Source organism: Somniosus microcephalus, chromosome 17 (assembly GCF_052327205.1).
Source record: "Somniosus microcephalus isolate GS21.2 chromosome 17, FLI_Smic_1.0, whole genome shotgun sequence".
NCBI lineage: Eukaryota > Metazoa > Chordata > Chondrichthyes > Squaliformes > Somniosidae > Somniosus > Somniosus microcephalus.
The window spans coordinates 57,327,318-57,350,351 of record NC_141003.1 but is presented as its reverse complement, the minus strand read 5'-3'; the positions used below and the strand labels follow the sequence as shown (position 1 = coordinate 57,350,351).

General features: G+C 42.3%; 1 protein-coding gene across 1 annotated transcript in view; it reads left to right on the top strand.

Annotated features, from left to right (window-relative positions):
- The window catches only part of LOC147105736 (lysine-specific demethylase RSBN1L-like), a 48,589-nt gene that overhangs the window by 2,817 nt on the left and 22,738 nt on the right, over nucleotides 1–23,034 (top strand). The window contains exon 2 of the mRNA XM_086010404.1: nucleotides 19,604–20,238. Coding sequence (XP_085866530.1) covers nucleotides 19,604–20,238 — 635 coding nt within the window. The remainder of the gene's footprint in view (nucleotides 1–19,603; nucleotides 20,239–23,034) is intronic.

The following is a 23,034-nucleotide window of genomic DNA, read 5'->3' as shown; positions in this document are numbered from 1 at the left end:
TCCACTAGCAGGAGGGTCAGTAACCAGAGGACACAGATTTAAGGTGATTGGCAAAAGAACCAAGCGTGACGTAGGGAAACTTTTTTATGCAGCGAGTTATGATCTGGAATACGCTACGTGAAAGGGTGGTAGAAGCAGCTTCAGTAGTAACTTTCAAAAGGGAATTGGATACATACTTGAAGGAAAAATTTGCAGGGCTTTGTGGAAAGGGCAGGGGAGTGGGTCTAACTGGATAGCTCTTTCAAAGAGCTGGCACAGGCACGCTGGGCAAAATGGCCTCCTTCTGTGCTGTATAATTCTATGATGTACAGTATTAATTTACACTCGAGAAGCTCGACACCATCCAGGACAAAGCAGGCCACTTGATTGGCGCCCCATCCACTACCTTAAACATTCACTCCATTCACCACAGGCGCACTGTCGCTGCAGTGCCTACTATCTGCAGCAACTTGCCAAGGCCTCTTCGACAGCACCTCCCACACCCGCAACCTCTACCACCTAGAAGGACAAGGGCAGCAGGCGCATGGGAACACCATCACCTCCAAGTCACACACCATCCTGACTTGGAAATATATCGCCGTTCCTTCATTGTCGCTGGGTCAAAATCCTGGAATTCCTTCCCTAACAGCCCTGTGGGAGTACCTTTACCCCACAGATGCAGTGGTTCAAAAAGGTGGCTCACGACCACCTTCTCAAGGGCAATTAAGGATTGGCAATAAATGCTGGCCTTGCCAGCGACGCCCACATCCTAGGAACTAATACATTTTTAACAAGACTAGTTTGTCCTGTCTGGATATCGGGAAAGACTGGGGCTTTTTTTTCTCTAGAAAAGATAAGGCCGAGGGGTGACCTGATGTAGGTCTTTTAATATAATGAAAAGGTTTAATAGGGTAGACACAGAAAATGTTTCCACTTGTGGGAAGTCCAAAACTAGAGGTCATAAATATAAGATTATTACTAATAAATCCAATAGGGAATTCAAGAGAAACTTCTTTACCCAAAGAGTGGTAAGAATGTGGAACGTGCTATCACAAGGAGTAGTTGAGACAAATATTGATGCATTTAAGGGGAAGCTAGATAAGCACATGAGGGAAAAAATTATAGATGGATATGCTGAGATGACGAGGGGTGGGAGAGGCTCGTGTGGGACAAATTACCTGTTTTGTGCTCTAGATTCAATGTAACTCAGTGATGTAAATCTATTCGTGTCAGGTGGCGTGAATGAATCACCTGAGTGGAACCTATGCCAATGGGTTTGTTTTTCCTGTTGGGAATAGATCTGCGTGATGGACTGTGTTCTCCAAGTGGTATGGCATAATTTCCATCACAGTTGGCTAAATTATATGGGGATGATTTTTGGCTACTGTTGCTAGATGCCTAGTAGAAGCTAGATATTTTTTTAGAACTAACTAGCTTTACAGAAGACTAGAAATAAAGAAATGTCTCTTCTCACCAGAGAATGTGTGGACTAGACACACAAAAACAGCTCATGCTATGTTGATTTAAAAGCATTGAGTATCACCTGGTCAGGGTTTGAAGACTATAAAGATAAATATGGCCATCTATACATTTTGGAACAATATGGTTTCTGTATTACTGGGAAATGTCATTTGAAAATGTTGCAGCAAGTTGGGATTCAATAATGACATTTTGAGATTATTTTGGAGTTTTGCTTGTTCTTTGGACAAATGTAAGAAGTCACACAACACCAGGTTATAGTCCAAGTTTTATTTGAAATCACAAGCTTTCGGAGCGCTGCTCCTTCGTCAGGTGAAGTGGAGAGATGCATAAAGACACAGCTTATATAAATGGCAGTTAGAAAGATTACCTGTAATCATCTGGCATTATTCTCTGACTATATAAGCTGTGTCTTTATGCATCTCTCCACTTCGCCTGATGAAGGAGCAGCGCTCCGAAAGCTTGTGATTTCAAATAAAACTGTTGGACTATAACCTGGTGTTGTGTGACTTCTTACATTTGTCCACCCCAGTCCAACACCGGCATCTCCACACCATGTGTCTTTGGAGGTTAGGAATAATTTTCCATCAGGAGATTAATTGAAATGGTAGCATTCATGATACGGCAGATTATATGCTCTGTGGAGGGGAGGCTTGATCATTTAAATGTCCTTTTTTAATTGACCACAGGCAAGTAAAGTCACAGTATATTTGTCCACAATTGAATTGGCTGTCTCAAACATAACTTGCTGTAGTTAGTCTCAAACATAACTAGCTGCAGGCTGCCTTCTGTGGCCAAGGAATAGCAGGGATGAGTACCTAAAACGATGTAGAATAATCTAAAATTAGGAAAAGAATGGCAAAACAAGAAAGTGACCAGACATGGCAAAAAAGGAATGTTGCAGCTAGAAAATAAATCAGCTGATAAATATTTTCTCTAAGTGTAAAATGCCTTGTATGCTTCTTCACTGATGAGTGCTGAAGAGTGTTAAAGAGTTAAATTACGAGGACAGGTTGCATAAACTTGGCTTGTATCCCTTGAGTTTAGAAGATTGAGGGGTAATTAATTGAGGTGTTTATAAAATGATAAAGGGATTCGATAGGGTAGATAAAGAGAAACTATTTCCTCAAGGGGAATCCAGAACAAGGAAGCACAGTCTTTCAAAATTAGAGCCAGGAGTGAAATCAGGAAGCACCTCTTCACACAAGAGTAATAGAAATCTGGAATTCTCTTTCCCAAAAGGCTGGATTCTTGGTCAATTGAAACATTCAAGACTGAGCTAAGAGTATCAAAGGCAAGTAAATGGGATTGAGGTACAGATCAGCCATAGTCTAATTGAATGGTGGAACAGGCTCGAGGGGCTGAATGGCCTATCCCTGTTCCTCTGGTGACCTTATGACATATTTGGAAACAAACTTTTATTGTACAATCTATGCTTACCAATTTCTAATAATTGGACCTGTAGGGAAAATGCTCATTTATCTACTAATTTGGTACTGTTGTAGCATTGTTCTAGAGTTAGTTGAAGTTAGCAAATGCATTCGGTGGCCAGCGAAGCTGTAAAATAATTTTCTAAGCATGTTTGCCAGTTGTTGGCAAATGGTCCATGGCTTAATTGATCAATTGGTTGAACTTCAGATTACCTCATTTTGACTACACTAGAAGTGAAACAAATCCAGATCTGCTCTGTAACCATACTGCTTGTCAACATAATTGCTGTCTTTTTACTTATCTGCTGTAGTGGGGAAAACAACATTCTCATTTTCTGAAATAAAATCAGAAAATGCTGGCAACACTCAGCAGGTCAGGCAGCAACTATGGAGAGAGAAAGGTACGGTTAATATTTCACCTCAAATAAAAGTAAGATTTGCATTAGCACCTTTTATGACTAGGACATTCCAAAGTGCTTTATAACAATTAACTTTTTGAAGTGCAGTTACTGTTGTGATGGAAATACCCTTTGTCAGAGCAGAATTCTCATTGTCTGAACTGATCTCAACAAGAAAATCTATACAATTAACTGCGGTGCTTAGAAATGCAAATTTGCACATCTTTGTTCTACAGTCTGTATATTTTAACAGGAAACTAAATGCATCAAAGTTTGTTTGACTAGTGTATTGTGTTTTTCAGATTCAGTGGTCTCCAGAATTTTGTGACCCGTAAAAGCTAAAGTTGAATCCTATTAAAATTAATTTAACATTAAGTAATAATGGAAGGATATGAAGAGTGGTTACATCACATGAATAACTGCTACACCGTATACTCTGAGTAACATGCAAGTATATTACACCATGCCAAAAAGGATATATGTACCGTATAAATAAATGGTGTCATGCCGTTTTGTTTTTGTCATGGTGACAGATGTCAGTGATAGCACAAATAAAATGGTTTTCTTCCTTTTGGTATCCCTTGTCAGCATTAAGTATTTCAGGGTGAATTATAAGACCAGGGAGCTCAAAAGTGAAACTGCTTCCACTCCTCCATGATTTGTTACAACCACACGTGTTTACTTCTCTACTGCACCAGTTTAACATTTCCATTTCCCACATTAGCTATCATTGTAGTCTCATTTAAGAGGCTATCTGAGGAGTTGTTGTGGATCCATGCCAACAGTGGTTTCGGTTGAAACTGCCCAGACTCATTTCAAGTAGGATTGTTGCAGGCGGAGACTTGTATCTTGGGTGGAAAGAAATACTGGTCCAGAGGTGAAATAAGTGTGTGTAACTAGCTGTCACCAATTTTTCCAGGATGCTCTTCTCAATTCTTAGTTGTTATAATGTCACATACATGACATACTCTCTTAACCGTACCTAGTTTCCTGCAATTCATTGACACGTTTTTCAATCATTATTATATCTATTGAAGTATAGTCTGATCTTCAAAGCTGTAGCCGCCTGTACATTTGTGGTTAGGACCAATAACTACTCCAAAAAGCAGTCCAGGTCGGTAGCAAAGATTCAAAAGTTACATGAGCTTCAGCCAAATGCAGAATAACCAGCATTAAAGCTTTTTTACAATCCTACTCCCTCCCTCCCTCCCTCCATGTTTAGTTATTTTATTATTTGTATATACAGACACTGAAACTTTTTTGTCGCTGTTTTCACTTGTTCTTGGCTGTTAATTGTAAATGGACTTGCCTGATTGTGAAAACTAGAGAAGTATAGTAGCTAAATTCCATCATGAATAACTCTTCATATATAATATCTGAATATCCATTGGGTGAATTTTACATTATCTAATGCACAAGCTTATGCCTGTACCAGGAGTGCACGTGGTAAGAAAACCACAATCTTTTGTATAGCAAAACTACTATTGTATGTGCAACTTGGTTTTAAACATCTGCTCTTTCCATGTGTAAACAAGCCTCACAGCCATGTGCTGTACAAAATGAGTGTTAATTTGCTAAATACTGTATTGACGTTCCTATGACAGCAATCTTTGAAAATTAATTTTCATTGCCATTTTTGCTTTGAAACATTAGCATTCCTCAGAACTCTAACCCCCCTCCATGCCATCCCACTGGTGTGCACCATTCACTAAATGTCAGTGAAGCTTTGCAGTCTGGCATTGAAGTGTGAAAGCAGCAGGATTACTTGTCTTTTTTTTCCCCTGCATCCCTTGACTGGCTGGCTGAGGTTGAGGAATTGTGAGTGGAAATATATCCTTTCACTCTGGAGCAAAATGCACTAGGATGGCTAAATGCAAATGAAGTCTCAGTAAAATTAGATTTGCTAGCTGAAATGTATTGGCGGAATAACGTGCAAGGTAAATTGACATGCACTTCAGTAATCCATTGGTAAGTTTTCATTAATGTTAGACTAGTATTGTCCCATTTTTATGTGCATTCTAGTAGCGTTGGTTTACTAGTTTTTAAGAATTCTCAGCATATTTTTGAATATTATATGAATGACCGCATATTGAGTTGCAGTCATGGAACCATAGGTTATTGCACAGAAGAAGGTCTTTCAGCCCATCATGTCTGTCAGCTCTTTGCTCGAGTGATCCAAAACTAATCCCACTGTCCTGCCTCCCCATAGCCCTGCTTTTTTTCTTCGCTTCAAATATTTATTCAATTTTCCCTTTTTAAAAATGCAGCGTTGAGATCTCATCCACTCCCTGTGGCAAAGCATTTCATGTTCCAACAACCCTCTATTTAAAGACATTTCACCTCATTCCTCTGCTTATTCCTTTAATGACAGTTTTAAATTAATGCCCTCATCATTACTGATTCCCCAACCAGAGGAAATAGTCTTTCCCTATTCACTCTGTCGAAACCCATCATAATTTAAAAAATCTCTCCTAGCCTTTTCTGCTTCAGTGGAACTAGCCCTGATATCCAGAGTCCCTCCTCATAAACTATAGTTTCTCATTCTTGGCATCATGTTGGTGAATACTCTACGGCTTTAATGTCATTCAATAATGGGGTGCACACAACCGCACACAGTATTCTAACTGTAGCCTAACAAATGTTTTGTATAAATTCATCATTACTGCTTTACTCTTGCCCTTATTTATAAAAATCCCAAAATGCCATCGACCTTTTTTATGGCTTTATCTGCTTGGACTTTTATTTTCAGAGACTTGACATCGCTTGGTTCATCCACACCCTCCAGTGTTCTTCCATTGAGTGTTTACTCTCATTCCTTATTTTCTTTCCCAAAATGTATTGCCTCACACTTAACTGCATTAAATTGCATCTGTCACCATTCTGCTCAACAGTCTCTGTTCCTGAAATCTTTTACAGTCTTCTTTACTGTTTGCTAAACCTCCTCATTTTGATTTGTTGGCAAATTTCAATATTGCTCACGATGCCCAAATCCAGATTATGTATTTATACCAGGAACAAGTGGACCCAATGCCAATGTTCCCTTTAATTTCTTTTTGGGTGCACATGCATGGTTTTTCCTATTTAAAAGCAGGTGAGCTGGCTGCGCGGGAGCAGCAGAGCGCCGAGCAACTTAAAGGAAACTTTGCCCAACACTGCCCTCTGGGGTACACCACTTGCACCTTCTCCAGTCTGCACAACATGCATTGATCTTAAGTTTGTTCCCTATCTGTTGATCAATTTTCTATCCATGCTGTTACATTTCCTCTCATTCCAAATGCCTACATTTTTCTAACTTGCTTTTTGAGACACCTTCTAAAAATTAGTTGACAGGACCAGAGTAATTCCTTGGGTTTAGGTCAAGTGTGGGGTATGGGGAAGGTCACTAGGCATTGATTGTGGGTGTCGATTTGGAAGCAACAAATTCACTTTATATTTGACTGTTAACAATGAGAAATGTATCCAAGTGCTTCACAAATAAGCTTAAGGAAAACTGATACTGACTCTGGAAGGGAGAGATTAAGATGGTATCCGAAAGCTTAACCAAAGAGATGGATCTTTCCACCATATACAAGGCACAAGTCAGAAGTGTGATGGAATACTCTCCACTTGCCTGGATGACTGCAGCTCCAACAACACTTAAGAAGCTCGACACCATCCAGGACAAAGCAGCCCACTTGATTGGCACCCCATCCACTACCTTAAACATTCACTCCCTCCACCACCGGCGCTCCATGTCTGCAGTGTGTACCATCTACAAGATGCACTGCAGCAACTCGCCAAGGCTTCTTCGACAGCTCCTCCCAAACCCGCCGCGCCCTTTACCACCTAGAAGGGCAAGGGCAGCAGGCGCATGGAAAATATATTGCAGTTCCTTCATTGTCACTGGGTCAAAATCCTGGAACTCCCTACCTAACAGCACTGGGAGTACCTGCACCACATGGAGTGCAGCGGTTCAAGAACACGGCTCACCACCACCTTTTCAAGGGCAATTGGGGATGGGCAATAAATGCTGGCCTTGCCAGCGATGCCCACATCCCGCGAATGAATTAAACAGAAAAATCTTGAGATTCTTGCAAGTGGAGAGGGAGCTCCCAAAAAGTAGGACAAAGGTGGTTGAAAGCACCACCAGCAAAAGGAGGGGAATGCACAAAAGGCAGAGTAATGGAGAGTTTAGGAAGGAATATTCCAGAGAGCGGGTGGGACAGAGCAGTAGAGGGATTTATAAATGAGGATGTGCTGGTTTGAGGGGCAGGAAGCCAGTTTTGGTCAGCAAGAATGGATGATGAGCAGTTGGGACTTTGAGGGACAGGATCTGTAGAATTCTGGCCTGGTTATAGATTATAGAAGATAGGAGGCTAGCAAAACAGCATTAGAGTAGTTGAGTCTGGAGTTGATAAACACCAGCAAAGGGAGGCGAATGCACAAAAGGCCGAGTAATGGAGAGTTTAGGAAGGAATATAAGGCTGGAGGATATTCCAGAGCGAGGGTGGGACGAGGCAGTAGAGTTTCAGCAACAGAGGGACATTGCTGAACAATATGGAGGTGGAAGGAAATGGTGTTGGTGATGAGTAGGATGTGAAGCTTAAAGCTGAGGTCTTGGATGAACAGGGTATAATGGTTACAGATGCCCAGTTGAGCCCAAGTGGATGGGATGGGGAATAGAATCATCATTAAGGGAGTGGAGTTTTTGGCAGGTGCTGAAGATGGTGCTTTCGGTCTTTTCAATATTGGGCTGAAGGAACTTGTGACTCATCCTAGATGAGGTTGAATAAGCTATCTGACAGCACAGATGTGGTCATGGGTTCGAGAGGGTTGGTGGAGGAGTAATTGCCTGTTTTTAAGGTCCGTGTTGTCCAATATATTGGCCCCTAGCTACATGTGGCAAATTGGGAATCCGGATGTGGTTAATTGCATTTCTGATCTGTAAATAAAAATGAGTAATAGACACAGTCATTGGCCTGTGATCTCAACACTCATTCACATGGCATATACATGTGTACCTTAATCTTTTTGTGCATTTGTTGGTAAAATGATGAGATGAAAAGCAGTATGCACGAGTGTTTTTTGATCATTGCGTGCTTTACTTGGTTACTGAATAATGGTGGATGTTAAGTAAATACACAATCCAGGTAAATGTACTTTATATGTATATAAGGCGTTTTCTACTGAAATTGGGCTGTGGCTAAAACTGTATTGCCGTAGTGACATTTGTGACTATTGGACAACATTGGTTTAGTTGAGCAATAGAATGATAGAGTAGTACAGCACAGAAGGAGGCCATTTGGCCCATCAAGTCTGCGCCGGCTCTTTCGAAGACCGATCAAGTTAGTCCCACTCCCCTGCTCTTTCCCCATATCCCTGCAATTCCTTTCTCGTTCAAGTATTTATCCAATTACCTTTTGAAGACTACTATTGAATCCATATCCACCATCCTACCAGGCAGAGCATTCCAAATCCTAACCACTCAGTGCGTAAAAAGGTTTTTCCTCACGTCGTCTGATTCTTTCAATCACCTTAAATCCGTGCCCCCTCTTTATCGACCCTTCAGCCATTGGAAACAGTTTCTTTATTTACTCTTATCTAAATCCTTCATGATTTTAAACAACTCTATCAAATCTCCTCTTAGCCTTCTCTGCTCCAAGGAGAACAACCCCAGCTTTTCTAGACTATCCACATAATTGTAATCCCTCATCTCTGGAACCATTCTAGTAAATCTATCTTGTACCCTTTGTTAACCTGCCCTGTCACCATCAAAGATTGGCGCCTCTGTTCTTGCATCGCTTTTAAAATTGTACCATTTAGTATGTATGATCTCTCTTCATTCTTCCTACCATAGGAATCTGGGAGTCCTTGGACAGACTCGAGTAGGAGAGGCAAAAGCCCCTTTGTAGCACTGACTGAAACAAAGCTGGGAAGGTAGAGCAAATTAAGTGTGCAGTTATAGTAACTAATACAGAGGGGCAGGTAATGTGTTAATAGCCTCAAAACAGAATTTGAAGAAGCTGGAATGTGCTAGATGATATACATGTGACCTACATTGGCTCCCAGTCTGACAACATCTTGATTTGAAAATACTCCTCCTTGTGTTCAAATATCACCATTGCTTTGCCCCTCTGTAACCTCTTCCAGCTCTACAACCCTCTGAGTACTCTACATTCCTCCAATTCTGGCCTCTTGGGCATCCCAATTTCCTTTGCCCCTCCGTTGGCGGTCATGCCTTCAGCTATCTAGGCCCGATGCTCTGGAATTCCCTCTCTACCTTTCCACCTCTCTCTTCAAGTCTGTCCTTAAAACCTACCTCTTTTTGACCAAGTTTTTGGTCACCTGTCCTAATGTTTCTTTGTAGCTCGGTGTCAAATTTTGTTAACACTCCTGTGAAGCGCCTTGGGGCGTTTTAATTATTGCTGTATAAATGCAAGTCATTGTTTTAGAAAGACAAAAAGTGACTAAAGCAGCTCCAGAATGGAAGGGGATAGGGTGGAATGTGAAAGGGAGAACCTGGCAAGAAAAATGGGGCGATAATTAAGTGCTGCAAGTGTCCAAATGAAAGATGAGATGCTATTCCTAAAGTTTTGTGCTTGGTTGGAGCAAAGGTTAGTGAGATTAGGAGCTGATGCTGAAGTGACATGCCACTGGGAGGTCAGGTTCACGTTTGTGGACCAAGTGGGGACTGTTTCAAAAGCTGTCACCTGCTCGGTTTGGTCTCCCTGTTGCAATACCATGCTGTGAGCAGCAATGCAGAATTCCAAATGGAGGAAGTCTCTCGCATGAAAGGAATGCTTTGAGAAGAAGCAAGTGGACATGTGCTGCATCAGCTGTGGTTGCAGGGGAAAGTGCTGAAGGAAGAGGAGGTGCTAGTGGAACATTGAACTTCTATTTCTGAAGGGCCTTCTGTTCCATATGAAATGTAAAGATAATCTGTATGGACTGGGTGATTTTTATTTTTTTATATGGAGTATTTCAGCCTGTGTAGACTGTGAAGACAATTCTATTTGATGCTAAATGATAGAAATGTTTTGCTGTGTGGTATAGAGCAGAAGATCAATAAAGTGAGTCCTCGCCAGACTGAATCTCCACATGGAACCCTAATAATTACTTAGGTTAAGGTCAGTGGAGATCTCAATAATGGACTTCAATCTTTAGTCTAATACAACTGGACCCAGACAAGTCAAAAACTCCTCCACAGCTTCCACTTAACACCAAGGTAGGTTCAACAGCATTGGGAAGTTACTTCTGCCACTGTCCGTCTAAATAGTAGGTGACACAGTGCTCTGATACTTTTAGCATTGCCATATGTAAATTGTACTCCATTCTTCAGACATTAACTGAATTCATTGACATACTGAGTGGGAGTGATCCTAAAGAGCAACATACATCTTTATATAAAAAAAAAAAATTCAGTTCAGGGCTGTAGCAGCTTTCATTAAACTTTGGATATCAGCTGTTTTAATACCTGTTTGTAATTTTGACACTTATAGTATGTAGTACTTTCCCTGAAGAATTTCTGTGTGGCATTACAATATCTTGTAGAAAATATTGGCCAAAGACAGAATGAAGTCTCAAGTTTTTACACAGAACTTCAGTCTTCTGAATGTTATTAATACAGTTCCAACAGTAGGCAGGTATCTATCAATGAAAATTGCTGCTTAAAAGATTGAAAATGTCATTTGTCAAATCTCCGTTTCAGTATCTTGTGTGAAAGTGCTGCAACAGCTACATATCATGTAATGTAGCTGTGTCCCAATGTCTCACCAGGACAGCCTGTGCCCCTTCCTTGAACGGAGGCCCAACCAATCCTCATCCACCACCACCCTTCTCTGCCTGGCAGAACTTGTTCTCACATTGAACAAAAGTCAAACAGGTGGGACATGTAGAACATTCTTTGTTTTAGCCCTACTCAGGTCCCCTCACTCGCCTCTTTCTGGTACATTGATGACTGTATTGGTGCCGTTTTCTGCTCTCGCTTTGAACTGGAAAATTTCATCAACTTTGCTTCCAGTTTCCACCCTTTCCTCGCCTTCACATGATCCATCGTCAACTCTTCCCTTCCCTTCCTTGACTTCTCTGTCTCCATTTCTGGAGATAGGCTGTTAACTAATATCTACTATAAGCCTACCAACTCCCACAGCAACCTTGACTACACTTCCTTCCACCCCACTTCCATTCTTCCATTTTCTCTGTCTCCGTTGCATCTGTTTTGATGCTGCCACCTTTCATACTAGTGCTTCCAATATGTCTTCCTTTTTCCTCCACCAAGGATTCCCCTCCACCGTGGTTGATGGCCCTCGACCATGTCTGTCCCATTTCCCGCACTTCTGCTCTCGCTCCTTCCCAGAGCCACGATAGGGTTCCCCTTGTCCTTGCCTTCCAGCCTCCACATTCAACACATCATCCTCTGCCATTTCCGCCACCTCCAGTGCGATGCCACCACCAAACACATCTTCCTTTCTCCCCTTTCAGCATTCCGAAGGGACCATTCTTCCACGACGCCCTCGTCCACCCTTCAGTCACCCCCTCCCCTTCCCACGGCACCTTTCCGTGTAAGCGCAGGAGATGCAACACCTGCCCTTTTACCTCCTTCCTCACTGTCCAGGGCCCCAAACACACTTTCCAGGTGAAACAGCGATTTACTTGTACTACTTTCAATTTAGTATACTGTATTTGCTGCTCACGATGTGGTCTCTCTGTTCCAGTGAAGCTTAACGGAAGCTTGAGGTGGCACGGTGGCATAGTGGTTAGCACTGTTGCCTCACAGCGCCAGGGACCCGGGTTCGAATCCGGCCTCGGGTGACTGTGTGGAGTTTGCACATTCTCCCCGTGTTTGCGTGGGTTTTCTCCGGGTGCTCCGGTTTCCTCCCACAGTCCAAAGATGTGCAGGTTAGGTTGATTGGCTATGATAAAAAAAATTGACCCTTAGTGTTAGGGGGATTAAATACATGGGGTTACGGGGATAGGGTGGGATATGTGTTGGTGTAGGGGTTACGGGGATTGGGAGGGATATGTGTCGGTGCAGGCTCGATGGGCCGAAATGGCCTCTATCTGTACTGTGAGGTTTCTGTGATTTCTGAGTACCTCACCTTTTGATTAGGCACTTTACGCCCTTCTTGACTCAACATTGAGTTCAACTAATTCAGATCATAACCACTGCTCCCATATTTTCGGACAGCAGCTGTTGGTAATGATTCTGCTATTGCCATTTACACCTCCTCTCGACCCATCTTCTGTTTCTTTACTCGTCCCATTACCATCCCCTTTTGCCTCGCACCATCATCCCTTTTGTCATTTAATCTCTCCTGCCTTCCACTCTATCACAGGCTTTCCTTTTGTTCTTTCCTCCCCTCCCCTTTCCCTGCTTCTGTACTTGCTGTTGCATCGCTAACCTCAACCTGAAACATTAACTTTGTTTCTCTCTCCACAGATGCTGCCTGACCTGAGTATTTCCAGCATTTCGTGTTTTTATTTCAGATTTCCAGCATCTGCAATATTTTGCTTTTGTCATAATTGGTGTGCTCATAATTCTTTTCCTGGTTATATGACTAGGACACTCGAATTGTGCTTCTTGTCGCTCTTCAATGTACTAAGTCAGAATTGGGGCATATTGTAAGAGTAGAGGGGAGAGGTGCAGCTCATTGAGATAGATGTATTTAAAAATAATCTCGGGTGTTTTTTCCTCCTCCCGCTAACCTTTTTCTATTTCTCCTTTGGCATAGTTCATGGTAAATCAGAGGATGCCCTGTTTGACGCCGAGTATAATGTATTAGTTTCACTGATTTACAGTGATTGAAACAGTGGTTATTAATTATGGGAGTGTTAGTGGTATTTTCAGGCTCAAATTATGAAATTGCATTCACGTTTATGTGTAAATTGCAAATCAGTGGCCTTGATGATGCTTTTATGTTTGGTACCTATTTACTGACTTGTATGTCTTAGGAATGGAAAGGATGCTTGTCTCTGTCAAAGCTGGACGTGGTCCCATTTTTTAAGTGTTCCAGTGTCTGGCTGTCTGACCTTTTATTGGGGAATTTGTTATGGGTAAAGCTGGTGACTGGGGCACAACATGTAACAAATCCCATATTAAAAAAAATAATAATTATGCTAGCTTTCTGCTGCTGCCAGAGCATGTTTCAACAGCAATTAACTATTAACAAGGCCATAAAAAAATGTAAACGACGCACTTGGGTTAATTTCTAGAATAGAATTGAACAGCAGAGAAGTTATGTTAGACTTGTTTCGACCCTTGGTTAGACTGCACTTGGAGTACTGTGCACAGTTTTGGTCACCATATTACAAAAAGGATATAGAGGCACTGGAGAAAGTGCAAAAAAGATTTACAAGAATGATACCAGAACTGAGAGGTTATAACTATCGGGAAAGATTGAACAGATTGGCGCTTTTTTCTCTAGAAAAGAGAAGGCTGAGGGATAACCTAATGGAGGGATTTAAAATTATGAAGGGGTTTGATAGCGTAGACGTAGAGCAAAAGTTTTCGCTTGTGGGGAATCCAAAACTAGATATCATAAATATAAGATAGTCACTAATAAATCCAATAATGAATTCAGGAGAAACTTCTTTATCCAGAAAGTGGTTAGAATGTGGAACTTGCTACTACAAGGAGAAGTTGAGGCAAATAGCACAGATGCATTTAAGGGGAAGCACGATAAGTACATGAGGGAGAAAGGAATAGGAGGTTATGCTGATAGAATTAGATGAAGTAGGGTGGGAGGAGGCTCAAGTGGAGCATGAACACCAGCATAGACCAGTTGGGCCGAATGGCCTGTTTCTGTGCTGTAAATTCAATGTAATTCTTACATTCAGCCCAATGTTCTCAAATAAACCGACAACATGTGATTATTGGGTAAATTTCTAGTGACCATTCACTAGCCTTAGTTATGAGAGAAATATGTGGAACTTGTTTTAGCTAAATGTATGCTTGAGAGAGCAGATTGATTTCAGTGTCACTAAGCTAATTTAATATATTGATACCAATAAGGTATAGGGAAAAACAACTTGATAATTCAACTACCACCACCAATACTTAACCCTAGTGTTAATGAGCTCCCTGAATGTTACCTCCAGACATGATCCAATTTTCAAAGGACAGAAGCTGTTGCTGGGTCTTTCCACATGACAAGTGGGGACAATATGAACATTTCACATGTCCAGCATCGCACTTTGCTGAAATCCTACTGACTAAAGTTTTTAAAGATCTCTTTGTCTGAAGGGGAATCTCGATGCCCGTTAGATTGTAAATACATGCGCTGGATCTGTGCTTCATGTTGACTATGTTTTTGCGAGACTCTTGTTGAATGCATCATGTGGCGTGGTACTGATTCGTAGACAAAGAAAATCCCAGAAAGTTTTTTTTTTTTGAAAGCTGTATGACTCCTGTGGAACTTACTGCAGAGTCTCTCCCCCCACATCCCCTTAAAATAAAAGCTTCAGTAAGAGGCAATTCCCTATTGTAGGGAAAATAATCTTATTTTAAGATGCTTAGTGCTATTTATTCTTTGAGATACAGCATAAGATCATTGTTCTGTAGGCTGTAAAGTTTGGTATTTTGTGCACTTTCAGAATGACTAACAATTTGTTAATGGAACTACATATAAAATGACTCAAATCAGCATAAATGTACAGTAATCCCAGGACTGTGGCATAGTGGTTAGCACTGTTGCCTCACAGCGCCAGGGACCCGGGTTCGAATCCGGCCTCGGGTGACTGTGTGGAGTTTGCACACTCTCCCCGTGTTTGCGTGGGTTTTCTCCGGGTGCTCCGGTTTCCTCCCACAGTCCAAAGATGTGCGGGTTAGGTTGATTGGCTATGATAAAAAAAATTGACCCTTAGTGTTAGGGGGATTAAATATGTGGGGTTACAGGGATAGGGTGGGATATGTGTTGGTGTAGGGGTTACGGGGATCGGGTGGGATATGTGTCGGTGCAGGCTCGATGGGCCGAAATGGCCTCTATCTGTACTGTGAGGTTTCTGTGATTCTGTGACTGACCTTTTAAAGAATGTAAGTCACAAACCCAAAGTCATGCTTTGCCTTTTGCATTGCTATGGTCATGATATAACAATTAAAATGTATTTGATATAAATTGATGGGAAGGCATCATTCTAGATATTTCCAGTTTCTTATTTACAATGGAGTAATGCATGGTAAAGTCTTCTGCTACAGTTGGCATGGTTATGTTGTTTGAGTGGTTTTGATGTTACATGTCCGTGGACCCAGAAAGGGGCAAAGTCTCCTGTTCATGATTGCTATTCAGTGACCTGCCAACACTCGTTATCTGGGCTCGCATACGAAGAATGGCAACTTGGGAAAAGTACCACAGGGTTACCAGTAGTCAAAAACACATTAGCATAAATTACTCAAGTAGGAGGGGGAAACCAGATTTGATTATTTTTTGTGTTTTAAGAACAAAATTGAGGTAGTCAAGCTGTAACAATGGCTGAACCAACTTCAACTTGAAGCCGAAATAACAACAGAAAATGCTGGAAAAACTCAGCAGGTCAGGCAACATCCGTGGAGAGAAATTTGAGTTGACTTTTCGGGTTGGACCCTTCTTCAAAACTTGAAGCCGCATTGGCTCTGTTCCAATTTTGTTTTAACTATGCTCTGAGATTGTGCTGATTTCACGCTCTGGCTTATGATAATTAGTTTGCAAGGCTACTTAGGTGCTATTTCACAGTGGCAAAACAGGCGCAATTTAGGCACAAATCCCCGATTGTGCCCACGGCGGAAACACCGGGCCAGAATGTTTAAATTTTACTATTTGGACTGCATTGGATCGGGCTCGGCAGTGATGCCCCTGTGGTTGAAGAGTTTGCTGACATTTGCTGTCGAGGCTCACACTAAATAAAAATGTGAGTGAGATTTTGGGATGACTGGCACTTTTGAAACTGTATCCCAGCAAGGAGTCAACAGCTTCCGGAGGGAACTTGCCAGAACAAGAAATCTCACTATGGAATATTTCCATGAATCGGTGTTTAGGCACTTTGATGTTGTAGCTCTTTTAATAGTGGGCTGATTTTACCCATTGATGAATTAGAGGGTGGGCAGGTGGCAGTGAACTAACTTGAAATCTTGCTTTAATCCCTTGCACTTATACCTTCCACTGTATATCTTTATAAAGTATTAATTAACACTTGTCTTGTGAAGGTAAAGACGGATATTTTTAGAAATCAAAATAATGCAAGTAACGTGTTAAACTCCTTTCTTGGTGTCAGCCTTGGCTCAGTGGTAGCACTCTCTCCTCCGAGATGGAAGATTGTGGGTTCAAGCCCCATTCAAGACTTCACATAATCCCAGCTGACGGTGCAGTAATGAGGGAGGTCTGTGTTGTCGGAGGTGCTGCCTTTTGGATAAGAAGTGAAACCGTAATTTCCATCTGCCATCTCAGGTGGACTTACAAGATCCCAGGACACTCTTCATTCCTCAACCAACCAACCGATCAAATTGCTACTTGAGACCTTGCTCTATGCAAATTGTCTGTTGCAATTCCCTACAACAGCGACTGCCCTTCCAAAGTATTTCTTTCGTTTTTTATTTCCTTCCTTCTGCCTGTCCATCCTCTCTTCCGTCCAACTGTTAGATTGTCTTTTGGAAAATGTTGCTGTTTATTCTTAAGATAAAATCAGACAACAATTTTTTGGACATTCAAATTCTAGTTTAGCTGGATTTTTTTTTCCAAATCTGTATTCTAAATCTTCTGGAAGGTCTAAACATTGCAGTAGTTCAGGACTTGAAAGCAAAACTGGCCTAGAACACCAAGACCAGAACAATGGTAGCTTGACTGGATCAGTGGGCCAGTGCCTTTATCTTCCCAATGTGTCCAGCACACTGAGGCCATATGCAGGAAGTTTGTGGAAGTTTTGCAAAATATGTCCAGCAAGCCACTGTGTGTATAAGGTACAGTAAGTTTCAGATGCCAGCCTGGGCTCAGTGGAAGCGCACTCGCCTTTCTGAGTCAGTTGGTCATGTGTTCAGGTCCCACTCCAGAGACTTCAGCACATAATCTTGGCTGGAACTTCAATGCAGTTCTGAAGGAGTGCTGCACTATTGGAAGTGCTGCCTTTCAGATGAAACGTCAAACTGAGGCCCTGCCTGCCTTAGGTGGACGTAAAAGATCTTGTGGCACTATTTTAAAGAAGAGCAAGGGGGTTCTTCCCGGTGTCCTGCCCAATATTTATCCCTCAACCAACATCACTTTCATATTAAAAATACAGGCTATCTGCTGTTTGTGGGAGCTTGCTGCGTGCAAATTGACTGCCATGTTTCCTACATTACAACAGTGACTACATTTCAGAAGTACTTAATTGGTTGAAAAGAGCTTTGGGGCATCCTGTGGTTGGGAAAGACACTATATAAATGCAAGCTCTTTTACTACAGTATAACTATTTACTGTCATGTACTTCTACTCTCTCCTCTTAGCCCACTCCTTTCAAGACTGGAAAAACAAGTTTCTTCAGTCTTTCCTCATAATCCAGTCCTCTGGCACCAGGGGTCAGTCTTCGCTCTCCTCTACTGCTTCTAGGATTTGAGTCTCTCTTATCTCCCTAAATAAAACTGGATATGGTACTGAAGTTATAATGGGAGACAAACTCTGTACAACTTAAGTCTGACTTCCTTTGAATTATATTCTACTGTTTTGGCTACGTGGTTTAGTACTACTTTAGCAATATTGATTGTTGCTCCACAGCAAGACTACTAAGATCTCTTTCTATTTTAAGCCTAAATTGTGTCCTTTTACAGAGAACTTTGTCAAAGGCTTTTTGGAGGTCCAGTTGTATAACATTAAGTTTTTTTTAGTCCAGAACAATAAGGCCTAGAAATTGGGTTGGGGCGCCAAAGTGGCGCAAAAGTTGCCTGAGCGCAGGAATTAGCGCGGCGATCGGAGTAATACAGATCGCCAGAAATTCAGTTTCAGTGCCGCTCGAGGGACACGGGGCGAGGCTCGAGGCGCTCCGCGTCCCTCTTAGGGCGCTGAAACTGATTATCGCAGCGCAACGTGCCGCAGCGCCACACGCTGCGGCACGGCACGCTGCGGTACTGCAGGCCTTCCTCCCCCTGTTAAGGGGGAGGTGCCTGCAACAGCGCGATCCCCGCTCGCGACTGCCGGCAAATGAGCCCGGCACCAAGGAGAAGTGCCGGGCTCTCGGGGAAACAGCCGGCAATGCTGCGGGCGGGGGGTTAGGAGGCCGGGGACAGAGGTGCTGGCAGGCGGCCGCCCCGCACCTCCACCTTAACTTGCGCCGCTGCCGGCACAGTAAGGCCCTGTGAACCAGGCGCGGGTAGCGAACGGCGCAACTGTGGCGTTCGCTACCAAATATCGTGAATGGGGCGCTGCACACACCGATGACGTGATCGGTGGCGGCGCAGCGCAAATGCCTAACGCCACCATTAGCGCCCCTACTGAATATCGCGGGAGACGCAGCCAGTGGCGCTACAGCCACTGACTGCCTCCTTAGGCGCTAACAGGTGGCGCTACTCACCCAATTTCTCCCCCTAAGTGCTTTGGTGTTGCAAAACTTTCAATGCTCCAAACTGCTCTATATACAGTCTTAGATTCTGCAGTACCTTGATTTACTAATGTATAGTTGAATTGAATGAGCACTGCATTCTTTGCTGGTTAAGCACTTGGGATGTGATTCACAGCAAGGGATAGGGAGGAGCATCTCTCATAAGTGTGCATGAAGCTCTTTTACAGTATTCATGCTGTTTCCCCTGGAGGATGATTTCAATTCCATATAAAAACAGGAATAGCATTCATAGGCTGCAATAGACTGCCTAACCTAGCATTGTATTTTTTCAGTAACATTTATAGATTATGAACTTAATATTATGTTAAAAAGTGGTGGCATCCAGTGGTAGGATGCAGGTTTCCTGCTATAGTGACTGAACCATTGAGCTCAACTGTAAGTGGAAGCTTCATGCTTAATTGCTTTGGCGAATACCACCTCGGGCAACTCCTGTGCACCTCCTTGCAGCTGGATCAACAACAGCATTGGCAGTGTCTTATGTGCAGGTTGATTCATGCATTCTAAGTGGGGTGTGAAGAAGAAAGAAGCCCAGAATAGGGGAGAAGTAAGAACCCTACAAAAAGAACAAGTGAAAACAAATAAAAAGACATAAATAGTTTGAGAAAAGCTACATATGTAAACCTGATTGACATTGAAGAGCCTGCAAGGAAATTGGTAAATGGGTTCTGCTGTTATGTCAAAACTTGAAACTTCACCAATGGTTGGATTCTCAAAGAATTGTTAAGCTGGCATTACAAATTTGTTGAAGCTATAGATATTTTCTGTTTCATTTGCTTTCAGGTAACAGTGAAAAAAGAAAACTTAGTACAGAAGAATTCCAGTTTAAAAAGATAAAGAAGAAAAAGAAAAAGAAACACAAGGAAAGTGAAAAACGAAAACAGCCCAAAATGTGCAGCAAATCCATTCAAACAGTTTGTTCAGGGCTAATGTCAGAAATCAAAGAGCAGCAGGTGACTGCAATAGAAGATGGGAATAGGATAACCATTTTGTACCCAGAAGGTGGACTATCTGAATGTGTGCCAGTGGAAAGCAGTCAATTTCCCCCTAACTTGTGCACGGATTCCAGTGTTGAAAACAAAGGTTCAAGACTTGATCTGTTGGAATTCAGAAGGTTTATCCACATAGAAGACCAGCCTAATGGAGGAGCTTCAGTGGTGCACGCCTACATGGATGAACTCTCTTCCCTATCTCTTGTGGAGATGGAGAGATTTTCAGAGGAGTTTGTGAATCTGACGTTTAGTGAGAATAATAACTCTGCAGCCTATTATGTTATGGGTATTGTTCATGGAGCTGCTGCATACTTACCAGATTTCCTTGAGTACTTTGCCTATAGCTTTCCAAGCGCACCAGTGAAGATGGAGATCTTGGGAAAGAAGGATATAGAGACAACTACCATGTCAAACTTCAGTGCTCAGGTAGGGTGTGTGTGTGTGTCTCTCAAAATTCAATGTAATTAATGGCACTCAAGGAATTAGTGCTAGTGTTTATGCTCTCAGTTAAGGAAGCCTTAACTCATGTATTTGGCTTCTTTAAGGATAATTGCTTCAGTCTGTGTTAGATTTTCTGGAGAGAGTGGGGAAACTTCTCTCGCATATCTTTTTTTGTACTGCTGAAGTATAGCTTGCCAGGGCTGACCAAGGAATTTTTTGATGGCTTCTGTGGACTGTCACATATTTACTGATGATGAGGGATTTCAAATAAAAACATAGAATTTATATTTCAGTACATTATTCAATGTTATAAACTACCCTTTTGCCCTTTCTGTGCAATATTATATTAACACTATTGATCAGTGGTAAGTGAAGCTTAATATGGACAAGTGCAAGTTAGTGCATATTCAGAATGAAAATGGGAGGCATGTGTACTCTAAGGATGGGACAGAGCTTACCAGAGGGGAAGTACAGGAAACTCTTTTTTTAAATCCGGGACTGGCGTGGTGCCGGTTTATCAAAAAGTCCGGATTACAGAGAAGTATTGCAAAAGGTACGAGAGCCCCGTACATGGCCACAGATCCAGGCGTCCCTGTTGCTATGCAACAGGTGCAAGAACCCCGGCCACAAGATCCAGGCGTCCCTGTTGCTATGCAACAGGTGCAGGAACCCCGGCCACAAGATCCAGGCGTCCCTATTGCTATGCGACAGGTGCACCCGGCCACAAGATCCAGGCGTCCCTATTGCTATGCGACAGGTGCAGGAACGCCGGTTACATGGCCACAGATCCAGGAACGGCCACTAATATGAAGTAAAACTCACCTGAACCTACTCCTGAATTTTGCCGGTTAACAGAGATTTCTGGTTATTTAGGTGCCGGTAAATCGAGAGTTTCCTGTAGAAGGGAAGTAGAAATAGCGCTCACTATATCTAAGCCGGAGGTGATGATAAACAAAGCAAATAGGATGTGAACCACATTAGCAAATTGGTTACATTAAAATCTTCAAAGGTTAGGCCAAGCCTGGAGTACTGCATAGTGTTCTGGTTACTGCAATATAAGGGCACATGCAGGTCCTAGAGATAATGCAGGGGAGAGCAGTGAGACTCCTCCCAGGTGTTAGAGCGAAAAGGGACAATGTAATGCTAGGGTTCTTCAGTTTGTAAAGAGACATCTATGGTATGTATGATAATTGAGGTGGGAAAATTAAACCTGGAGCTATACTTTGAGATGGGCCAGCCAGGTAGACTGCAGTGGGCTATTCTGATCTGCACAGTTTTACGTTCTTCTGATATACTAAGGTAGCAGATCAAGAGGGCACAGCTTCAGATTTGTGAAGAACATATTTAGGACAGATGTCAAGACGTTTTTCTTTACACGGGACGATGAACAGCTGGAACAGGTTGCCAGGAAGAGAAACTGAAGTCAGGACACTGGATTCATTCAAGAAATGACCAGATGCTGTACAGGTAGATTATCCTTTATCCGAAAACCTCGGGACCAGCCGTGTTTCGGTTTTCGGAAAATTTCGGATTTCGGAAGGTATTATAAGACTGGGAAATTTGTCGGGGGTGGGTTGGCGGGGGTCGGCGGGAGTCGGGGTCCGCGGGGGGGGGGGGTCGGCGGGGGTCGGGGTCGTGCGCACGACTTACGCTGAACGAAAAAACCTTCGGTTTTTAGAGGGTTTTGGTTTTCGGAAGTTCGGATAAAAGGTAGTCTACCTGTATTGGGAAGATAGGACCAGATGAACTCCAGGAGCTGCTTTATCTAAAACGATCTTGTATAGCAGTTTATGCAGAATATTTATTTTGAAATGTGAAGGATTTCATTTGCTATCTTTTTCTATTTAAAAAAAAAAGGGTAAGGAGATGATATTTTTCTTAATTAAATTTCTATTTAGGCTCTTGCATTCTCTGACCAAGATCTTTCCACATCTGCGACCATGGGGTCTGCAGAACATTCTATAGAAATATTATTCTACTTGCTCTTGATTCTAACATTAGATTTGTGTTTCAACAGTAAATACATAAATTCTCAAGTTCAGTAATGTTTGAATTCTGCCTCTTTTATGTTTTTGATGGGATTATTGAGAATTTAGGTCAAGACTTTCAAACTTGTGCCTTTAGCTACTGGTGCTGTGCATACAACTAATGATTTTGTCATCCTATCTTGTTTCACCTGTTTTCTTTCCATTCCTTGTTAACAAAACAATTGGTGTCTCATAGATCACCATCTAACAAAATTACCAAGTTAGTAACGTTTGCGCTTTGAGGGGAAATTTGAAAGTGAACAATAATCTAACGCTCTGCTGTTGGATTCTGAAAATAGACGAATTTGCTTCATCAGTGATGAGACAATTTGCATTTCTGTAGTGCCCCTCACTTGCAGGAAGAACTTTTCAAACAGGAGCAGTGGGATACAGTAGACACTGACCATGGGGAAAGAGGAGAGAAATGGAGCGGTTAGGATGGGGAGCTGAAGAGGAGTTTGTATAGGGTGCCAGCTACCTGTCCACTACCCTTACTTGTTGCAATTTATGGTTATTCTTTTATGTCAACATTTACCTTCGTAAATTGCTGTGTCAATGTTTCCCATTCAGTTATGCTATGGCAAGTATCCTGTTCTTGCAGGCTCTGGCCACTAGGAGGCTCAGTGGGGCAAGCCTCGAAGACTCTCGCCTCCGTCACCACCTTTACATTGGGGGGAACGTGTATTCATGAACTGACTGCCTGTGGCGTTGTCTGCAATCTACTTGTTGATTATATACAGAGACAAAATAGACT